This window comes from Polyodon spathula, chromosome 8, assembly GCF_017654505.1.
Source record: "Polyodon spathula isolate WHYD16114869_AA chromosome 8, ASM1765450v1, whole genome shotgun sequence".
Lineage (NCBI taxonomy): Eukaryota > Metazoa > Chordata > Actinopteri > Acipenseriformes > Polyodontidae > Polyodon > Polyodon spathula.
In genome coordinates this window covers 38,589,523-38,613,791 of record NC_054541.1, presented here as the reverse complement: position 1 = coordinate 38,613,791, position 24,269 = coordinate 38,589,523, and the positions used below count along the sequence as shown (strand labels likewise).

Here is a 24,269-nt window from a genome sequence, read left to right as displayed (position 1 = left end):
CATACCATTTTGAACTAGAATCAACCCTTGCTCACATTAGACTTTCTGGATTTCAGTTTTAAATCTGAGGTCTTGATCAGTGCTTGAAAAGGGCCAGCACATGCCAGTAAGCAGTACCGCCACCTCTATATTCCAAAGACTTGTGCACCGGCACTTCTTATAGTCAGGAATATATAATTTGTAATGCATATAGAGATTTTTGGAAGTTGATGCTGCATGCTTGGAACGTAAAGCTCCTGAGGAGTTGTATTTCCCAAGTGTATAGGTATATGGTATTAATCATCTGTTTATTTGTTACTGTATACTGTTGCACTGTGATACCCAGGATGCATTCAGTTTTACTCTCTAACTTGCCCCCCCAATTTCAAGCACTGATTGATGGTTTCTAGTTCGAAGTGTTAAGGGGATAGGGATAACTCCTTATAAAAGGATGTATCATCCAGTTTGGATAGGAACTATATATTATTAAGAACAAATATTTGTGTCATGCAGACCTTCAGTGGTATTGGTAGAGGAATTCAGGACCATATGGAGAAACAGTCATATAACAATTTGATATATTAAATATTTCCTAGACTAATTCCAAATACAAAATTACAGCAATAAAGATTATTATTATACCCCTCTGGAGATATAGGGAGGCAGTCGTACGCCCGTCAGTAGTTTTTGCATGTATCTTGAGAAAAGCTTATCCAATTTTTGTAAAACATGGAATTAATATTATTTATCTGAAGTTATTCAGAGTAGCAGATTCTAGGGGATATATGGGGGTGTCTGTCTGTCTGTACATTTGTTCTGTTATATGTCACACTTACTTTTTTGCACAGCTCTGGCAAACTGCTTATCTAATGGTTACAAAACTTGGTATTAACATTATTTTGTAAAGTTATTGAGTATCAGAGTGTCAGTTTCTGGGGATCTACGGAGGTTTTTTGTCTGTCCATTCATCCATTTGTCCTTATGTTACTCATACATTTGTGTATATACTGTAGCTGCAATATTGCTTATTAAATTGTGATTATTAATTTAATCTCAAATTCTGTTCTGTACATATTGTTGATATATGTCATGGTCATCACATTTTTCATCATAGTGATAACTCTAATTTTGAATCTGCAGATTATCCTTTTTGATTTATATTCAGTTTTTTTTCACATTTTTATCTTTATCTGCCTTTACCTTGGTGGTGCCTGGGCAGAACAGCCTGTCTCACTGCATTAAATGCTATTTAAACTCTACCAGCCTCTCTCTCTCTGTCTCTTTATATACATGTAGAGTAGGCAGGCCTGGCAGAGCTGAACGTCCACAGTGTCATTTGACTTGAATGTAATGCGTAGGCTGTTCAGTGCAGGTACTTAGGGTGTCCAGTGAAGCTCAGAGTGTTCAGTGCAGGTACTTAAGGTGTCCAGTGAAGCTCAGGGCAAGCTCTAAGAGAGGTAAAGAGAGACTGGGGGAAAAAGTTAATATAACATTTTAATATTGGAGCAACAGAACACAGAATCATTAAAAAAGATTGCAATTGTCATAAAGTCCTATACAGTGTCACATAATAGCTACTTTCTCTTTCATTGGATTCAGTCAATATGTATAACCACTTTGGTACAATCACTGGTTGGGATATCTAATAGAAAATTATTTAATTAAAGTTTAACAAGTAAAAGGCAATGATGCATCCATACTGATGCCTGTGTCATTTAGAATATGGTGTACACAGACATATTTAAAACTGGAGCTATGCTCTTAAGTGGTATCTCATACATAATGACAGAACACTGGAAGTACATTTAGTGATAATAAAGAAAATCCTTATGAGTGCTTCGGAATGTTTAGAAGGCTCTGCTGTCACAGATTTAAATCGTTATGTTAATCTTCTAAAGTCTAGATTTACACTGTAATTATAGAACGTGTATAGTCCAGTTTTGGTAAGTAGTTTGATGTTATTTAAAGCTTAGTGTGAGATAGCATTGTTTAATCCTGATCTGTCAGACCACTCTTATTTTGGTGCCTAAGCACCGACAAAGCAATCTCTCTTCCGGGGGGTGTCTCATGACAATAATAAGCCGAGGGACAATCAAATCAGTCTTTCTGAGCCTTGTCATTGAATAAGGCTAGGCACTAGGTAAGTGAGTATCCCTACTTGCTAGTTTTTCTGATGCACTTCAGAAACACTGGAAATGCGTCTACCAGCGTGTATTTTGAAGAAGAAGAAAAGTACAAGATCGAGAGGAGGCTTGTACTTGATGGTACATGACCACTGATCTCATCATACTTTACTATGTACCTGTCACAAAGACGGCCGGAGTGGGTGGAGTCAGACCAGAGCGAGGAAATAAATGACAGAGAGGTGGGGTTTGGTGGAGCTGAGCAAATGGTCTCGCTCAGCATTTAATGAATGAACAGACACAGAAAATAACGGTTGGAACAAACAAAAACAAAGGACATGGCACTCGTCGCCAAAACAAAAAGACAAACAAAACGGACTATACAGACAAACAGGGTGAGCCATATTTAACTACTATACTTATCACAATTACTACCTCCGTCTCCTATCCCGTTCTCCACTCACCGAACACCCAACCGCGAGTGGGTGAAAACATACTGCTTTTATGCAGCTGTACCAAGACTCGATTGCTAATCAAGCATTCAGTTGGAGCCTCGGTACAACTGCACGTGAATTAATAAAGTGCAATTCCCTGTGCTCACATATTATTACTTTTTACTTGCATGTGAAGTGCTGTGCAATCCTCGTGCCTAAATACAAATATACATTTTAAACACTTGTGTTACACAGACCTGTTTATATCCCGTGTACCAGTGACTATACACCAACATTTAACACACCACACGCAACATATAACAGATAATATACACAGGGGAGGGCACTTTGTCACAGTACCTTACACAAGCATCCCCACACCAATCACAATAATAACTTGTAAATAAATTCTAATAAATAAATGCATCTGGCAGATTTGCAATCGCAAATACATTTAATTAGGCTTACTGCTTAGAATTAGGTGATTCAAGTGTAGGTAATATTAGTTAATTAAATAGTTTGTACAATGTTATGAAGCATGGACACACAGAAAGAAAAGGAAAAGGCAGTAGGTTTGTTTTAAAAACTATTAACTGTCTGTAAACAACTTTTTCACTGAGGAAGCCAAAATGTTTATTTATCCTATCCAGTGTTGTACTGAACTTGGAGAGTCCCTTGAGTGTATTAATACAAAATGAATCAATTTTATTACAGCTCTGTCTTACTTTAAATTTAGCCCGTGGTTCTTTTGTTTAACCAGGGAATATTATCATTACTATATTATTTTCTTATTAAGAAATACAAAAAATAAAACATTTTTTTTGAAGAAGTCAACAATAAAAGTACAAGGAAATATTTAAACTGCTTAAATGGATCTGGCAATGCATTAAACTTTTCAGTAATTACAGGATTTAGAAGCATAATATGGCAGCACTTAATATGCCTTCTGCTAATTTAAACTAAAGCTACAGAAGAATTAACAGTTTAAGGGCATTAGAACTTCACTGTTCTTTTCATATATATTCTATAAAGAAATAACCATACATGTCAAGGCTCAATTAGTGCAATGCAATTGCTTTTGCTATTTAATACCCTATGTGTTTACTATTCACAGCAATGTCTTCAAAACATGTCACACACTATTCAGAAGGTCCGTTTAAAGACTCAAAAGTGTGCCTGCCATATTTAAGACTTTGATACATCCCTTTGGTGATTTTGTTTGCTGCTCTTAAGGAAAACTATTATATTGATATTGGAACTGGTTGGCCAAAGGGACTTTTTCCTTTTGGTTTTGCCTTCGTTGAGCCTCAAGTGATGGAAGACCTTGGTTTAAATGGTTTCTCACAGATATAAAAGACCACCCAGTTCCATTAAATGAGACACTTACACATTGTAAAGAGATGAATTAACTTACAATTGTAGTTTTTTTTTTCTCCCTGAAGCTATGCAATGTACAATACCTGATACATTCATTATTTTTCTTCTCATTTGGAAGTAATAAAGCATAAGACACATACTATTTAAACAAAGAGAGCAACGTTCAGTCACACCATCGTTAAATATAAAAAGAATAGAATGAAATCTTAAAGATGCCTTTTGGGCAAATCGTACAGAGGCCTTTAAAACAGTGTTAAAATCAGTAAGTAATAGTAATCTTGTTTATAAAGCCCTGTAACACAATTTTATGTCAATGTTTCTAGTGATTGACAATAAAAGTCTAAGGGTATCACAGACTGGATGATCATTTTTAGAAGATGCACTTGTCCAAGTTTTGAGAAGTTGATGTGGAAAGTTGCCATAAAACAAGTTTGAACTGGAAATATGTTTATAAAGTTCATAGTCAGTAACTGTCTGTTTGAAGTGTATTATTATCTATTAAACATTTTAGTTTGGCATACAGCTTGTCTCAAGGGAGTACATAATATACTGCTGAGGACTTAAAACGTCAAAGAAATAAACACCAAAATAGCTTTTAGTAAAACAAGAAAGTGAATAATAGCACTGTAACTGCTGCTGTACGTTTAATTCACTATACGACTATTGTTTTGGAGTTATGTATGATCATTAATGTTGTCCCCCTCTTTTAAAAGCCTTGAGGTATTTGCTTCTGTGTAATTCTGCATTTTCACTGTTTTAATTTTCCATTTTGGATCCAACACTGATTGTAAAAGTCATTTTGATATCACAGAATCTCAGTTTACTGCACTGTAGTGCATAGAGGGTTGTGCTTCACGACAGCCAGCATACATTCTGTGTTCTTCTGGCAACAACTGGGAAATCTAATGGATCATTGTAATACCATGTTTCCATGAACCACAGAACTCGAGAACGTGCTGGAGTTGTCCCCCCACACCTCTGTTTCCATGTTTTTAAATTACTCGAGTTGGCTCCCAATTCGGACGAAAGCCTGAATTCTCTTGTCTGATTTCACTCCTCGTGCTGGCCTGAATTCTGAAGTCTGAATATGGACTGGGAGAAAATGATATCACTAAATGTCAAGCAAAAATGTTGTAGGTACATTTTGGCTGGTATTAAATTCAACGGATTTGGACAGTTTTTGGATTGCCGTTGTTCACTGAGCACGTGCACAAAGAAAAATGCAACGCAGTTTTGCGTGATACTTTTAATTCCCAAAATATTCAAATAAATGTTTACTTATTTAAATATGTCTTCTAAAACAGTATCTAATTTATAATATCTTGTTATAATATACAGGAACTTGGAGAAAAACAAAGAAGGCCTTCTAGCCTTCTGATCAGTTAGACCATCAAGCACTGGTAAAATCAGCTCAGTTTTATATGGTGCAGAACTCATTTATTTTAATGTTTTATTTTGTTTATGCATGTTCTGATACCTGCACGGTGGGTGTCTTTTAGTAATATCGAACATATCGACAGTAGCAATCAACCATTTTGTTACAGACTTTCTAACAAATCTGGCACAAACAATTTTGGCTGTAACTTATTTAAACCCATGTAAAAAAAAAAAAAAAAGAACAGGACAAATGCTTAACATAGAACAGTCCTACTACAGTAGCAGGCACAATTTACAATGCCTCTGGGTTTCTGATCGCATCAGATCAATTCTAGATTTTTTAAATCTATTGATGGAAATGTCCGGTCCACTTTTAATGTTTTCGCAAGCAAATTGGCTTCATCACTGACATCCTCATATCCACTTTAACATCTTACCCATTATTTCCCTTGTCCGGCGCTTCTTTCCCTGTTCTGCATACCAGTCTGCCAGAGGTATATATACTGCATGAAACAAATGCGAAAGAATATCTAGATGGATTTATCTGTGAAATCATTGACAATTTCACTGTATTACCATCTGCACTGAATGCACATCTTGACCTTTAACTCGCAAGTATTTCCTGCCCAACTCACGTGGTAACTTGGAAAAGCATGGAACGCCTCCCTTTTCACCAACTCGAGTTGTCCATCAACTTGAGTTCTGGGAGAATTCAGACTAATTTGGGCTCACTCGAGTTGATTTGAGTTGGGTGTCCATGGAAACAAGGTATAGGTTTATCTGTACAAGGGTAATGGAAACAATAATGCCTGCAAGTCTGTACAAACATAATGAACTTTCTTTAAAAATACTGCAGAGATGCATATTATACAGTTGACAACATGGATGACAAGATTTTGCATCACTTCAAAACACTTAATACTACTTTATATATATATATATATATATATATATATATATATATATATATATATATATATATATATATATATAGAACCAGTCAAAAGTTTGAGTACACTTGAGTACACTAAGGATTTCTTCCATTTATCTACACACCATATGCTACACTTTTAAAGGGAAAAAAGCTTTTTATTGAGAAAAACATTACATATTAACCAAAGTGTCTGAGTAAGATCTTTTCGTGAACTGACGCTGTATTTTGAACTGCTATTGAAGGAAACTGTCAACGTCACAGAATAGAAGTTTCAGTGTCTCAATTCTCAAAGGCAAGTGACTGCAGTGGGATAGCCTACTTATTCTCAAAGCTGTTTTGTTTAAACAGCTTATTTGCAGTGTTCAAACTTTTTTAGGTAAGTGAAGAAATCTTTTTTGTACAAACTTCACATTTGTATTAATAATGAGTAACAACATTGGAAGCTTCCGTGAAAGTAAGTGTGATTGTTGTGAATTTAAGTAATTTACTGTATTATTTCTCCATTATTTGTAAGCCTTCATTTTATAATTTGCATTGTGTACTCTTTTTTGACATTTAGCATACCATGTACATGTTACACCAGCCCATCCCGAGATCATAGAACCATTTATTTCTAATAATTGGGTTAATAGCAGGCAAGCCTGTGCAATAGTTCATATTTTCTTTTTTGCCAGTTCTTTGTTCATTGTTTTCTAACATCATGTAGTGGAGTAAGTGACAATATATTTTTTTTAAGGAAAACTCATATCTAGCTTTTTGAGCTAGTAGGAATGTGAGGCAAATTAAAGTAAGGTGACATGCCCCAGGGTACGTCATTGGCTAAGCAGGGATTTAAAGCCTGAATTTTCTGGCTTCTGTTTCTTGGTGGTCAACACAAGGCTGCCCCTCCTCCCACAGAGAGTTGTTACCCAACTCTAACCATAAGATTGGATTTTGTTCTTACAGAGAAAGTGCTGACTGGCTTATATCAGAAGCAGATATTCCATCATGGATTTGGCAATAGATGATAACAAGAGCATTGGAAGACGAGCGCATGTCAGTCCATTTCAACTTGTCCAGCATCTGTTTGGATTGCTGCTGCTGATCTCCCTGCATGTCGACACCTTCAAGCAGAACATACCAAGACTCAAGCTGTCATATAAAGGTAACCATATATATGTATTTTTCCATTTGTATGTGCTGTTAATTTAAATATTTTATGACGAATTGTCAAAATCTAATTCATAGGTACAGTGCCGAGAAAAAGTTTGTGAACCCCTTAGGATTTTCACATTTTTCACATATGTCAAACCTAAAATGTTATTAGATCTAAATCTAAGTCCTAATAATAGATAAAGATAACCTGATTAAACAAATGACACAAAAACATGATACTTTTTCAACATTTATTTATCCACAAATGATTCAACATTCAATGTCCATGTGTGAAAATGTATGTGAACCTTTAGATTCAGTAACTGGTGGCACCCCCTTGAGCAGCAATGACTTCAACTAAGTGTTGGTTAGTCTATCACATCGGTTTTTAGGAATTTTGGCCCATTGCTCCTTACAGAACTGCTTCAACTTGTTGATATTTGAGGGCATCCTTGCATCGACAGCTTGATTCAGGACCTGCCACAACATTTCAATGGGGTTTAGGTCCGGACTTTGGCCTGACATTCTCCGCTAGAATTCATGGTTGTGTCAATGATGGCAAGCCGTCCAGGTCCTGAGGCAGCAAAGCAGTCCCAAACCATCACACTCCCACCACCATGCTTTATGGTTGGGATGAGGTTCTTCTGTTCGAATAGAGTGTTTGGTTTTCGACAAACATAACGTTTCTCATTGAGGCCAAAAAGTTCTACCTTTGACTCGTCTGTCCAGAGAACATTGTTCCAGAATTCTTGTGGATCATTTATGTGCTCTTTGGCAAACTTGAGATGAGCAAAGCCAAGGCGAGAGTGGCCTGCAGATCCTTGGATGTTACTCTGGGGTTCTTTGTGATTTCCTTGATGATTTTATGGTTTGTTCTTAGAGAGATTTTGGTAGGACTACCGCTCCTGGGTAGAGTGTCGTCTTGAACTTTCTCCATTTGATTATTGACTATTTGTCTGACAGTGGATTGGTGGCACTCCAAATCCTTAGAAATGGTTTTGTAACTCTAGACTGATGAGCATCAGTAACTGTTTTTCTGAGGTCCTCAGAGATTTCTTTTCACTGTGGCATGACGTGTTTCCACACACCTGTATGGTGAAGACCAAACTCACAAAGTTTCTGATCTTTGAATAGGGTGGGACCTCCAAAACTCACCCCTGAAGATCTACCTAATTATGTAAACACCTGATTCTAATTATCTCCTTAATTGAATTGATAAAACCAGGGGTTCACTTACTTTTTCACATATCCTGAATCTTAATTACTCATTGTTTGTCTAATTCATACATCATTTTCTTTCAAAAGACATGGAATTGGTTAATATAAACCCTATTGTATATTTAAGAAAAATAAGGAATATCCATAATTATCATTGGGGTTCACAAACTTTTTCTTGGCACTGTACATTCAGATGTTGCCCTTGAACTATAGGAGTTATTGAATGTGTTTTCCTAAAATGATGCATAGTTAAGGTTTTCTTTTATTTTCTAAGGTAGATGTGATTATTCAAGTTTAATAATCATATGGCAACCCATGTTATTAACTGAATACAAATATTCAAATGCACATGTATTGTGCACTAAATTGGGTTGTATGATTAGTTAATAATAATAATAATAATAATAATAATAATAATAATAATAATAATAACAGAAGGCGCAACAGAGATGCCAAAGGGAAGTACAGTCTATTCCCTGAATAACTACATGTAGGTACTAAACAGTTGGGAGAACCTTAGTTTATTGACCCCCCACAATTTGATTTATGACTGAGGTTCAAAGGGGTCAGGAAGCAGGGCCATATTTGTGAGCATTTCAAAAAAGGCATTATATAATTGCATATTAAATGAAACACAGGTGCATGTCTAATTACAATCAGGTAAGATGTATGTATAGCTTATGCTCTGTGCTTTTTTTTTTTAGTTTTTGACTAATGTATCCATTAATAACATGTCTATCAGGTCAGCTAATCAAAAACGCAATAATTTCCACCCCTTCAATTTGTCTGACAAGGTTAGTTTTGTAGTACACATGTATGTATGCAAGTCAACAGTGTTTCAACAAAGTGAAAGGGCAATTTAAAAAAAAAAAGACAAGAGATATGTTTGGGTATATAGCTAACAATGTGGAATACAAGATTTCTATGGTAAGATTATGTAATGACCTAGTTATCTATGATTTTGAATAGTTTGAAAGTACTAGTCAACAAAGGGGTATGATAAGGTCAGCCCAAGTCACATTCTGGGTATAAAGTTGAGGGCAAGCATTTACAGAACAGAAGAACGGAAGCATGTTTCACTCAGATACTAATAAACTTGATGGAATACTTTACTGGGGTCATTCAAGAAACTATTAGACTGTCTGCCTTAGGGCTATCGGTGTGCTTGCAAAAGGGCAAGCCTTTGAGCAGAATGGCCACCTTGTTCCTTTCTTTTTATTGTTCTAATCTAATGTTTGAAATCTGGTGAACTTTTGAGTTTCATGCGTATGAGCACACATTACAAAGTAAGTACATAGAGATGAAGAAAATGCTGGATATATGCATACATACATGAACAAACTGAAACCTAGGCTTTACAAATAACCGTGGTTTGGAGTTTTTTGTTTTCTTGTGTTAACTTGAATATGTACATTTTTTTATTTTTATGTACTGTTGTTATATTTTATTTGATTACAATTATACTGTCAAACATAAGCATTTCAGACTTTTGAATAACCAAGCGATTGTCTTTTTATGAAAACTGAGCATTCAGTGTTATATACTTTTTGTGGTAGTTCCATACAAATGTGCTAAACCATAAGTAATAGAGTGGCAACTTGAGGCCACCATACAGAAAGAATAAAACTATATACTTATGACAAGAGTAGGGCTGTCAAGCGATTACAAAAATGAATCGCAATTAATCTTGAGATTAAAAATGGTTAGTCTCAGTTAATCTTGGTTTTAATCTCATATTTAATCCATCATTTCATTTAATTAATCTCATGTTTTTATTTATTACTGATGCTATTATTATTATTATTATTATTATTATTATTATTATTTATTATTATTATTATCCAAAAAAAAAAAAAAACACACGTAGTTTTCAAAAAAAAAAAAAAGTAGTTTTTGTTTTCCTATTGCCTATTTCTGGATCCTATTTGTTGGTCCCTCTTTATAGTTTTATATTTATTTACAATCCGGCATTTGCTGTTAAATTGTTTGAACCATCTGCTAAATCACAATGGAGTCAGTTTATTTCTCAACATACTGCATTTAAAATTATGTTTTTCATTGCCGTTTTATTATTATTATTATTATTATTATTATTATTAATAATAATAATAATAATAATAATAATAATAATAATAATAATAATAATAATAATAATAAAAAATTTAAAATCATCTTTTATTAATAACTTGAAATTGCCAAAATAAAACAACATTCACTGAGTAATGCTTATATCTTCCATAATTGTAAATAATATTGTTTAAAGTAAATGTGGTTATTGAAATAAAACAAAGCTACAGTGTTAACGGGGCTGCAAAAGCGCTGGTTAATAGTATCGTACAGTGAAGGCGCTTGCCCAGCGTGATAGCCATAGCTTAGCCATAACCTAGCCAAATCCCGACGTCCTCCTGGAAACTCTGGTCTCTTCCGACGGCCTCGGCTAGGCAATGCCTTCACGAGCACCATCTTGGAGTGGAAGGATTTTGTGCAGTAATTCTCTCCTCTGGAGTGGATGCTTTCCTTCTTGATTTACTGGGCAAGCCCTCCTGCCCACTAAGCAGCAGTGTAGCTGAACCAATGGCAAGGTCCTCCTTATCAAACCCAGGGTTAAGCATCATATGCTACTGCAAGCCAGTTCATTATTCTTTTTTATAGATATTTCCATTGTAAAACCTCAAACAAATAAATGCCAGCTTAATTGCAGTATTTATAGTACCAGTATTAAAAAAAAAAATGAAGTTTACTTCGTGACTTTCCTGATGTTATATTTGACCCATCCAATATACCCTCCATATGCCCCCAGATTCAATTGTCATACCAGTTGGATAAGCGGCTCTCTGCTGTCACATACATGCATACTTCCACCTACAGTGTACAGTACGTTTTTCCTGTGGATGAAAAATATTTGACTAGGAAAGCAAATGAGCTGGGTGGGAAACATAGCTAACACCCTTTGCCTATCTTCAGATTAAAAAAAAAAAAAAAAAAAAAAAAAAAAAAAATATGCATATTAAACTAAATTATATCTTGTACAAGTTCAACAGCGAATATATAATATATATATATATATATATATATATATATATATATATATATATATATATATATATATATATATATATATAATTGAGAATTAGACAAATACAACATTATTTATTGTTTTAGACTGATCTTATTGTCACAATTTTCCAATAAAGAACTAGTTCACAGGTCCGTATTAATTTGAAATAACAGACTATTACATTGTAGGTCCATTGAAATCAATGGAAATGTAAGAAAACACTGATCAGTCAAAGCATTTATTTAAAACAAACCATTCAAATATAACAGCTGAGGAGTAAGTCTAACTACTCAATGCAAGTTTCATATAAGAATACCATGGCAGTGACAACTAAACTAAAGTTACCGATAACATTTTAAGTAACTTTCATAAGGAACTTAGCAACTTTTTAGCAGCGGAGAACAATTAAAAAGGTCTAATAAAGCAAATTATGAGTTTATTAAGGGTCTAGTTAAGTAATTGAGAGCTAAGTTGGAATGAAAACCAGAAGACACATGGGGTCCCCGGACCAGGGATGGGAGGCCCTGCTTTAGGTACAGTTACTTTGATTACTTTGAGTTACTTAAATCTTTGAACAGCTTAATAATATTGATAACGTATTTAAAATAAATTGCAAGCCTGGTACAGTCATATTGTATTAGACATCAAGTTATTCTGGAAGAAAAAAAAAATGTATAGATAATAAATTGGCAAGTGATTTACATGGTGTTAGGGAGTTAGTGGATGCATTACTCTTAGCTATTGTACGTTAGGTGAAATGGTACTTATTTTTCTCACTCTGTGGGAACTAGACCAGCTGGAAACAAGCTATTGTTTTTGACCAGCTGGAGGTTGGCCGAGGTTCACATCCTGCCAGTGTTCACTTCTTGTGTTTAAAGTTTTGTAAAATACAATGGAATTTAGGATGATTCCAAGTGGAAAGACAACTTTTGGGCCATCTATTTATTAAATAAACATGTAGGTTTTCAGTGCCACTGAGAAACAAAACTGCTATGGGACAGGCTGTCATCATATATTACATTTTTTACACTGTAGAACCAAACTCACCTAACGTTAACGTGTTGTTATCGAGGTACTTCAGAGTAAACATTTATGTTGGGTGACAGTGGGCTTAAAAAAGAATACATCAGCCTGTAAACCAATATAAAAGTAAAGAATGTTGCATCATCATTAATAGTCATACAAACACTTCAATAACATGTCCTTATGATGTTTCGTTATTTAACCCTTTGTTCATTAAATTAAAGTGTGATGGCAGGTTATCTGTGCTGTTTCCTTCTAGTTGTATCACATTAGCATGGTTTTCTTCTTGAAGAAAGAACGATGGTGTGAACAAATGAAAATTACTTTTACATTGTAAAGTGATTTATTGACGTTAAACTGTAGTTTAATGCTCACTACAGTTATTCACTACAGTTGTGTTACATGGGAGGTCTACAACTGTTTAGATTGGTTAGTGGGGTACAGTGTTTCAATCAGCTACTATACACCAGTGTTTGTTGTTAATTAAGCCAAATCTGAAGCTGAAGGAGAAGCACATGAAAATAAATCTCTGTGAATGAACAGCAGCAATGATTGTCAAACTAAATTAGAAATTAGTGTTGGTGTAATTTATATGTGGAATTGGGTTTGTTTTGTTTGCTTTTTTGGAGCGCTCGATTCACAGAGATCTTTCTGTGCAGATTCTGTGCAGAATCAGACCAATTTAACCAATGATCTTCTAGCAATGATTTCCGTGAAAGCACCCATTGGCTAAAATGGTCAGTTTCGGCACAGAATCTGTGCAGAATGATCTCTGTGAATGCACCCCATGTGTCCTCTGTGCGTTACCATAGTTGGTATTGTCACATGACCCGTGTGTTTCCTTTCTGTTTTGTGTTTAATAATCCTGAGCGCCTGTGCCTGCATTTCAACTCCAACTCCCATGTGTCTCTGTCTTGCAATGAGGTTACCCACACATGTGCCACGAGTACCTTGTCACAGTACCGTTTAAATGTTGATAAATGTGAAGGAATCTTAATAAAAGTACTATATATTGATGCTCATTTCAAATTTGCCATTTTTTCATTATTCTGATACAGATAATTTCCAAAACCCTATTATAGTGAACACCCTGATTTAACAGACATGGGGGTTCATTATAGTGAAGTTAGCCTGTATTTTGAATTAGTTCAATTTGATTTCCTCATTCTAGAATTGCATCTCTCTATATTGGCTCCACCTGTTCTATACTAGACTATGTTGTGGGAACCTCTTTCACTATGTTGTTTCCTGCATCACTTAAACATGTCCTTTCCGTGAGACTCAATCGTTCTGAATATAGTCTGTGGCACCAAGATTACAGAACTCCCTGCTGGTATATGTCAATCTGATTCTTGCAGGTTCCTCAAAGCTACATTAAAGTTGACTTATTTAGCTATTTGGTCGTTTAAAATGATTTATGAACAATGCCAGTTTGACGAAACATATACTCAAACACAGTTGGTGTTAGTTTGCATACTACATCTGAGTAATGATTGCAAAGGTTACCAAAGACTTGGGGAATTGTAGTGCATTATAGAATCGTTCTTTCCTTAGTGCAAATCCAAATGTTAGAAAGGGTTTTATTTGGCTAATTATATAGTTGATGAGTCTCTTTCTGTAGTGTATAAACTATTTTTTGTAAACATGTAAATAATTTAACTGTATGTGATGATACTGTATGTGATGCAAGTACTTTATTGGCAAGAATAATTAGTGGGTTGAGATCGTGATACTCAGCATAGTCTTATCTTGATTGTACTGCCATTGATTGTATAAGACTGTGGTATTAGACTAGTGAGAGTGTGATCCAAGATGCCTGTTATCTTTTACAAATAAATGTAATCATTGTATCTTTCATGCTTGAATTAAAGGGGTTGTTGAATTAGTTGAAATAACCATGGCACTTGGTAGCTTTCCAAATAGTGTTGGCTGGAAAATGCCTTTAATAGGTCTTTCATTTTGGTCTTTACACATTTTGTTTACAAAGCTGATTAGAAGTGAACTACATTTACTATAGCAAAGAAAAAACAATGAGTGCCAAACTCATCAGCTTCAACATTTCATGTCCTGAGATCAATACTTGGTTGTACATGATAGATGATAAGATGATATAGGTGTGTGTTTGATGGCAGCTATAAAGAAGTCATACACATGTGCTGAAAGTTTAATTCATATTTTTACGCTGATCTTTTATGATGAGTTGGTCTTTTACTAGGGATGCAACTGTGTGTCCTAGTGAACTACATGACAGAAACCTATTATTTTTTATATTTACCATTTGTCTGTGACTAGTATCCATATATTAAAAAAAAAAATATAGAACTATATGCAAAATGTTTAAGAAAAAAACAGTATCAGATATTATCATTCTATAGATTATTTCATTTTGGAGAAAAGAACTACACATATTAGCAGTGTACCTAAAACACAGACCTTGGTATACAGCAGTTATTTCATTCATGTCAATGGTTCTTATGACCAAGAATGGCCTACCGTAAATAACTACCAAAAATGATGTATGCTTATGGCACTGTGCTTGTAAATATATTATGGAGGTGAAAGAATGAGCTGAGATTCATTAAACTATCCTACTGAACTACGTTTATAAACTAAACACAGATTTGTATTACAACAGGTTATTGCTTTGCAACCACTACATATAGAAAGTTTGGATGTTAAAATGATTAATCTTTCAATTTCAGTCTACAGAAAAGCCCACTGGTTTATCCTTAAGGAATACATATTTGTCTGTCTGTCACATAAAAATCTCAAAGACAGAAGGCAAGGATTTATGAATTTGTTTGTTTCTACTGTGTATTGACCAGAACTTTGATTATTTTATATTCTGAGCCCTTCTTTGACAGATGTGCCCATAGGCAATGAAATGATTTTAATGAAGTTGGCCATTTTGAATGATGACTGTCATTTGCTGGAACCAATCTTTCAGCTCTTTGTAAAATTATCGAAATTAAATATAATTTAAAGAGTGAATTTGTTCTTTTTTGTTTGTTTGTTTGTTTTTGGTTAATTTAAACAAAGGTAATTTATAAATTAAGAGAGCAAAAGTATGAAGATATTTTATATTCTCCCATGTTTGACCATTATTTAAATGAATACAGATCCAAGTTGTTTTTAAAGATTTATTTAAAAAATCTATTGTAAGAAAAGTAGATTTGTTACTGTAACAAAGCAAAACAAAAAAGTGTATACATGTTCCTTGCCATTTTTGTTTAGAAGTATATTAGTAAATTATTAGTAAATTTTACTATTAGAATGGATCTTAGTCATTTTAGGGATCAATTTGAAAGATCTAAACAGTGTTCGATCTAAATACCGTCGGCCTTTATTAATCTTGTTTATTTTAGCTAAGGCAGTCCAAGATTAGTACCAATCAGGGTCTGTGAAACTAAGATGAGATGCTATTAAGATACACTAGTTTTAGATTGTTAACATAGTCCTAATATGTTTCCTTGATATAATACTTCCCATACATTTATGTATACCCTAACTAGACAGTGTATGACATAGACAGTGTATGATAAACGAAGACTATAAAATATTGATGTGCACATTATAATGAACGTTTACCTGAGCACAGCCAATTCCATTGAAACAGTGTATTTTGTAATGGAAAGAATTTGCTGAATGAACGGCAACATGCTAATCAGCTGTTCCTTTGGATGGAACAGTCCAGTGCAAACCTAAATCTCTTTGCTCTTATGTTTGTGTTTTACAGCATTTCCATGCCATCTGCTGCACTACTTCTGTCAAAACTAAATCTAAATCTAAATGCACTGGTTCATTACTCAAAATAAATTTTCGCAGTTCACTCTTGGCTGGTTTATGAAAGTTTTCGATTATTACAGTAATACTTATAAAGCCATTTATCAAGACATCAAAGTGTTTGTCAACATTTGTTTTTGCTATTTTAAGTTGTTTAATACATATGAAAAATAAATACATTGGCTTCCCAGAAACCCAACACATAGGCCTACCAAATTATTTATTATTGTAGCTGGCAAAAAATAATCAGTCAAATTTGAACCATTCCACAGTGTGATACTTCAAAATGACAACTTACTGGCAGTAATGCCATTTTATGGAATAAACCCCTTTGCAATAAAACACTAAAATGTATTTCTATGGACATTTCAGGAAAATCAGCTATATGTTAAAGGTGCAACTGTTTAACCTGTCAAAGTTTATTCTAAAAAACGAAACTAAGAATGAACCCTTGTATCTTATTGATTTAATGTATAAACATCAAGCTGTGCCAGTGTGTTTATAAAAGAAACACAGTGAGTAATTTTCAGTCCCTGCTCTCATAAATAATCCCTTCTCTTTTCCACAGAACTGCTGTTCTCAAACAGTTGCATGCCATTCTTGGGCTCAGCTGACGGGCTCAATTTCCAAACCCTGCTGCTGGATGAGGAAAGGGGACTCCTCCTGCTTGGAGCCAAAGACCACATTTTTCTGCTTAGCTTAGATGATTTAAACAAGAACCCGCAGAAGGTACTGTACCTTTATTTTGGTCCAGTTTCCCCTGACATATATTTACTTTCCATCAAATTCTGTAATGCTTTCACAGGCCTTATTGACAATTTGTGAATTTTCTCAAAACAAGTTCATAATGTGACCTTTTACCCTGAACACATAAAACATGTATAATTCAGCTGTCTACAGTTTTAGGCAATCTAAAGGTACTTTATTAAAGGAAGTAATTTGTCATACATTTAACACCAAGCAGTTGACAGTGGATATGTGGTCAGGATAGATAAATATTTTTTTGTTTGGGAAGAAAATCTAAGGGATAAGCCAGCAAAAATGTGTAACATATCAAATTAAGTGCACATCCCTGTATTTACACACAACTGTAGGTCTCTTTATTTTGCATAGTTTCCTTCACAGGGAACCAGTCTAATAAAATCATTGGCAGAGAAACCTTGCACATCTGTTAGTATTACGCTGTTATGTATAAAATAATAGAAACAAACATGTACCACCCTATAGTGTTAGTATAAAATGAGAACATCTAATAAACTCCAAGTAACAGCTTCCAGTTATTAAAACTAGAAGCATAAATATAAAACTCTCCCAAAAATAATTGGTGGCAGTTATACAGATCTGCTTTACTACTTTCAGATCACACAAAGGTTCGGTCTTTGTTTGCACGTGGTTATAAAATAAAAAATTGACATTGTCACTGTGTAAAAACAGTTCTAATTTTCTTTGGCATGCAATTTAACTAAAATGTCAGACCTCAATTGCTCTTTGCCCTGGTATGTAAATGTGAGTTTTCTGCTTCATTTTTAACATCATGGAGTGTGACATAAAATCATACACATACATCACAGTCATTTATAAAGGCTCCAGTTCTGTTGGATAATCTGCAGTAGCAGTTAGGTGACGGAATGTGGTGTTGTGTCTGTGTAGTATTTAGACAGTTCCTTTGTTTGCCTTGGCCATGTGCCAGTGAGCTCCAATCAAGCCCAATTTTACACAAAAAAATAAAATAAAACACACACGTCAGGACCGAGGGGTTCTGAATTGTTGTTGCTGCAATTTTATGTGTGCTAGGTTCATAAAGAGCAAGGGCACAGGACCAAGACAGTAGGACATTTGAAACTGTCGCCATCTATGGATCATTTGTTGCTTAATATTTTATCCCTTCCAAATCCAAACCCAGATCACTTTGTTAATGTCCACATACAAATATGTGTTGCAAGGATATATTGGGTTCATGGTTAGTTGTGTTGACACTTTTTTACTATAATTTTCTGCTGCAAGATATAAATTAAAATATAAAGACTGCTGGATTAACAGGGATTACCTATTTTATCTTTTCAATTCAAACTGTTTGTGCAGCAGTTAGTGGACTTGATTGCTTTTTCTTCATTCAGTTCTGAGGATTTGGTGGGCTTTTTAAATTACATTTTTAATTTTTTGTAATTTCTGTTGAATGTGGCACAATGTTCTTTCATTACACATTCAAGAAGGAGGACATTAGCATTTACTACATTCAACAACTGTGATTTTGCTTCATTTACTGTAGGTACACTGCTTTATTCTTCAGAGGCTGATAGTGGGTATAGTAGTGCCATTGTTTCCCATTCTAGTACCTCAGCCCTTAGAAATCCCACAGAATTAAAAACAAGATTCCCACACCGCCAAACCAGCCAATTAGTTCATATAAGTTCCCAAGTCCGAGAATCCTGTCAATCATTATCATTATCATGACAGTCAGTTGTGTGTAATTTAGCATTGATAGCTGCGAGAGGCTGTAAGGACTTTGCAAGTGTCGCACTGACAGTGAGTGAAGAATGTCGACTGTTTTTGTTTCTTATCCAACTGTAAGATTGCTAAAAAATAACTTTGCTGATCACACTGATAATCCCCAGTCAGATCCAAACTAAGCCTCTTTTGTGCTGAATAATATTGTAATGAATTGGCATCTCAGCCCATTGAATTGAATGGAAAAGCATGGGCTGGACGTGAACCGCATACAATATGGTTCATTGGTGAACATCTTACCATTCAACTAAAGAACAAGCTCTGTGGTTGAGAGGTAAGTACAGGTCTTATGCTGATGTCAGTATTATTAGCTCATCAACTGCAAGGAGGATATTCTTTTATAATATGTTTTGCCTTGTTACACTGATGTATGACCTTGGGTTTAGCTAGCCCTTTGAACATTAATCTAAATATGTTAACTATGTTTCAGTTGAGCGCCATGATGGGTTCATGCTCAGTTTCATGACATTTTATAAAGTCAACGCGACTATTTATGGGTTGGCATAGTTTGAGTGAAATTGCCAGACAAATAAATGAGCTGCAAGCCATGTGGAAGGTAGTTCATATGTGCAAACTGTGAGCCAGTTCTTAAATTGGCTTGCATTCCTGTTGCTGGATTTGTTACAAGAAAGTCCTCTAATGTTTGCCTTTGTCAGAAATATTTTTGGCCCTCTTCTCAGCCCAAAATATCCAATAACAGTTAATTTGCTTGAAACCAGCAGTTCTCTCTTTGTTGTAGAACAAAAAATGCATACATTGTTGCCTCATTAACCTCAATGCATTACTCTATTGAAAATGTCTGCATCCCTTATGATTAATTTAAAATAACTCTCAATAAGAAAGCTTATATTTGCGAAATTCAATTAGCAAAGATCTGTCACAGATTTGACAAATTACGAGACAAAATACAAATCCGGTTGACAGTATAAGCATACAGTCAGTTGGAAGATACTTGATTGTGGTGACTAGAGCCACTAAACCACACTACTTGTTTTACTGCTGGCCTTAAAATAAATATATTCCCAATATGTTTTTGTTGAGAAGAGTGCATCAGCATCTTGTTTGTAGTAGTTTGACATTGTCTACTACTGCATCTATGTTCTCACATTGACAAAATTAAGTAACAATAATATTTGACTTTCAGATTCTGATATTTTTTTTTTTTACAATGTAGTATAATTAACAAGCCTTGTTCTATTTCTAGACCACATTGAATAGTTCTAGAACAAGACATACACAATTATGAACTAATCCTGCTACAATATGCATGTTACGATGACAGACTTGTCTTTGTTAATGCCAAAGGAGAAGGAGATTCACATAAGGGGTGTATTGTCATCATTTGCAATTCTTCACAAAACTTGAAGTAGCATTTCAAACAAACTTTTTTTTTTTTTTTTTTTTTGCAGATTCACTGCTGGACGGAGATTTCTTTCTAAACTTGTTACAACATTTTTGATCGACCTTTTTTACGTATACACTCATGTCATACTGGTTTTGTCATAAAATGATTTTGAATATTCTTATAATATAATATATATATATATATATATATATATATATATATATATATATATATATATATATATGTGCTAACTTCACTATAATGAACCCCCGTGGGACCTGGAGAAATGTTCGTTATATCAGGGTGTTCACTATAATAGGGTTTGGCATTTTTCTGTATAAGAAAATCAAAATAGTACTTTTATGAAGATTCCTTCACATTGATCAACATTTAAATGGTATTGTGACAAGGTACTTGTGTAACATATGTGAGTAACCACATTGGAGTTGAAACACCGGCACAGGCATGCAGGATTTATTAAACACAAAACAGAAAGTAAAGAAACGGGTCATGAGAAGCAACCAACGATGGTAATGCACAGAGGACACATACAAGACAGGCAAGTCTCAATTGAGCGCCCGTCTGTAAACAATCATTTGATCAAACATAACAACTCCAAAAGCACACAAAACAAACCCATTTCCACATATAAATTACACCAACACTAATTCCCCTCTGTGGTATGTTTAAAAGAAAACAGTAAAGAAATGAAAAGGAAATAATGTACACTTACATGCTGAATACAGTAATTACACGTCCTTTCTCTTGAAAAAAATATCCAGCATAGATTGCTCCTCACGTCCGTTGCCTGGGTGCACTTTGTGTGAAGATGACTGGCAGGCAATGACTGCATTCATCATGCATGATTCGTACTATCATAGATAATCTTTGAATTAGCGTTATCTTTGAATTAGTCAACCATGGTCTTTATTTTCACTGAGGGAATAGCACACTTGACACTGGAGAAAGTTCAGTGTCAGTCAGTACTGAGATCGTTGTATCTGGGGCGATCCTGTACGTTATTGTTCTAATAAGGCTAATTTGCACTGAAAATTTGGTTCTTGCTGTTGGGATCATTAAAAACAGGTGTGCGTTATAAGAAGAGTTAGTTATGGTGAAGTTAGCCAGTGTGTGTGTGTGTGTATGTATGTATGTGTGTATGTATGTATATATATATATATATATATATATATATATATATATATATATATATATATATATAATGCTTCTTATCTAGTTGTGGACTTATGCAACTCACGTTCCTATGTGATAATCTAATTAAAAGCTGCTACATTTTTCAATAAAATATATGGTCAAACTGTGCTTTAGTAGTGCTTGCTGAGATTGAAAAAAAGAATGATTTAGCTAACTTAAAGCTTTTTTTGCTTTTTCCCATACAGACAGAGTGTGCAAATTTCATCAGGATTCTTCACGGCTATAACAAGACTCATGTGTATGCCTGTGGCACAGGAGCCTTCCACCCTGTGTGTGGATTTATTGAAACTGGAGGCCGTGGCGAGGTAAAGTAATCCTAGTCACTGACACAACGGGGCAGGAAATAGACGGATATTCATCTATCAAAAACAGTTTATTTTGTCATCAGTTATTACAGCTATGGCAACATGTGGTAATGAGGCAAACTGTTAGGCATGAGAGAGGTAGAAAAATTCAAGTAAAGAAACTAGGCTGTTCATATTAAAAAGAGAAATGTAGCTGTCAACTTGACCTGTCTGATTACTTTGAGACTTTCCGTTCCAGTCTCTGCTGTTACATTTTAAATACAGTACTTGAAAAGGTCAGTAACACACTCTAAAACCTCTTTTCCATATTCTTACATGTTGTTAGTGATTGTTTTTACTGTGTGTAATTGATGGAAATATATATTTATATATTTTATACGTTTACATATAGTGGTAAAGTTTTCCTGTTAGCAAGCATCACAATGTTCTATGGCAAGTTAACAACAATAAGTAAAAGTGTACTAGCTGGTGTTATTTCGCTCAAGTTAAGTTACACTCTCAAGAAATATGTTATATTCTACGCCTTTGTATTATTCATTTGCATAATGGGAATATGCATGTTATTTTTAAAAAGGCTTACATTATTAATAATATAATTCAACTTTTTTGTCACAACAGGAAACCACATTTCATCTGAATAAACAGAGTTTGGAGTCTGGAAGACTGAAATGCCCCTTTGATCCTTGGCAGCCATTTGCTTCTGTTTTAACAGGTGAGGAAGAAAAAGTGAAGTTTTCTTTTTGAAATTATATGATAATTGAAATGCACAAATGTAAAATATATGCTATGCTAACCACAAAAAGAAAAATAAACATACTGGTAAGGCAGGATTGCAAATCCTTAACTGATAATCATGGCTAATTAAGTGTGCTGGTTTGTGTGGATAAATATCCCAAAATGTGTAATCAGTATTTGAGATATAGAAAATAAACCACATGATGACATCTATAGAACCGTTATGGGGAATGCTGACAGCGACACAGAACCCTGACAAAATATTGGGTTCGGGACAAATGTGTTATCTTATAATAGGAATCTCTCTGCTATGCACTTTCATTGGGATTCCAAGTCCTGCTATAAAACAAGCCAGTTTGAAAAAACAAATGTCACAAAGGGGACAGCAGCGTGTGTGAAACTGAATGAGTAATTCTTTTGAAGTCAGACTCAGAGCGGAAGCGACACATAACTGAGTTTTAAAATAATTAAAATCCAGGAACTTATAAAAGGAAAGATCAAAACGCTTAATAGTTATAACTGTGGGATGGGTCAAGTGTTCTTATCTCCTCATACCCATTGTGTGCCCTCTTGTTATCTCTTCATTTTGCATGTTTTAACTATACAGTACAAATGCCCCTTCTTTCTTAATATCATGGGGATAAAAATTGATTTTTTCAAAAATGTATTAACAGAAAAATATATGGAAATATACTGCATTTGGAAAAAAACAAGTCTGCAAAAAAATAGACAATTATCATCTTTATCCATCATCATTGATCTGTCAGTTGTATTATTTATGCATGCTGTGAGCTTTCGTTTGACCTGTATATAAAGGAATGTATGGGTGTTGAATGCCATTTAATCATCACATCTTCACCATTCATGGTAAATTACATAAAAGCCTTCACTTTGGAGTGGGGGGTCCTTGTCTGGGTTATTAAGAGAAGTGTCCTGCTATTTATCCCTTTATAATGTGAATCATGATTTGTGATCATTGCTCTGTAGATGGTTATTTATTCTGTAATACAGATTTGAGCAGTTATAACAGCTTCTTCATGGATGTTAGATTTTATTTATTTATTTGTTTATTTATTTATTTTGGCACTCAAGTTTTCATTGATCTGAAGCTTTATTAAATCTGACAAAGACCACAGGAGTCTCCCAGACATATGGCAAAAAAAGATATGTTATCATTATTAAGGTTTTTTTTTTTTCAACAGTAAGAACATAAGATTGTATTGCTGCCTTTTTTCAATAAATCTTACTCCTTGTGACTGACCATGCGAATCGTTAGCCATATTCATCTTCTATGTTGACAGTCCCATACTATTTAAAGTACAGTACTAGAGTTAAAAGAATGCCAGACTAATGTTCTTGATATACAATAAAGTTCGTTGAGTTTGGCAGAAGTGACAACCTGTATTTTTTGTGCAAGTTGTAGCAAGTGGAAAGGAATTTGCTGGAGTGTATAATTTCTGAAAGAGGACGTTTAGGGTCTGTTAGTAAAGGTTACCTCTGGATGGGCCGTGGTCATTGCCTTTCTGTCAGCTAGGCAAACACTAATTCTATCACCCATTCCTCATCATGACATGTAGCTTTCTGAACATGCTATTGTTGCTTCTCTGAAGAGGAGACTGGTTTCCTGATTGATGTCGATATAAACACTTGCTGTAAAGCCTGACTGAAAGGATTGATAGCGACAATGGCTATGAATCCCCTGTATTGTTTGGTTAAAGGTG

The 24,269-nt window shown here is 34.6% G+C and overlaps 1 protein-coding gene across 1 annotated transcript in view; it reads left to right on the top strand.

Moving 5' to 3' along the window:
* The window catches only part of LOC121319131 (semaphorin-3D-like), a 49,865-nt gene that overhangs the window by 1,892 nt on the left and 23,704 nt on the right, over positions 1-24,269 (top strand). Inside the window, exons 2-5 of the mRNA XM_041256313.1 lie at positions 7,170-7,368; positions 17,009-17,169; positions 21,694-21,813; positions 22,432-22,525. Coding sequence (XP_041112247.1) covers positions 7,212-7,368; positions 17,009-17,169; positions 21,694-21,813; positions 22,432-22,525 — 532 coding nt within the window. The 5' untranslated portion in view covers positions 7,170-7,211. The remainder of the gene's footprint in view (positions 1-7,169; positions 7,369-17,008; positions 17,170-21,693; positions 21,814-22,431; positions 22,526-24,269) is intronic.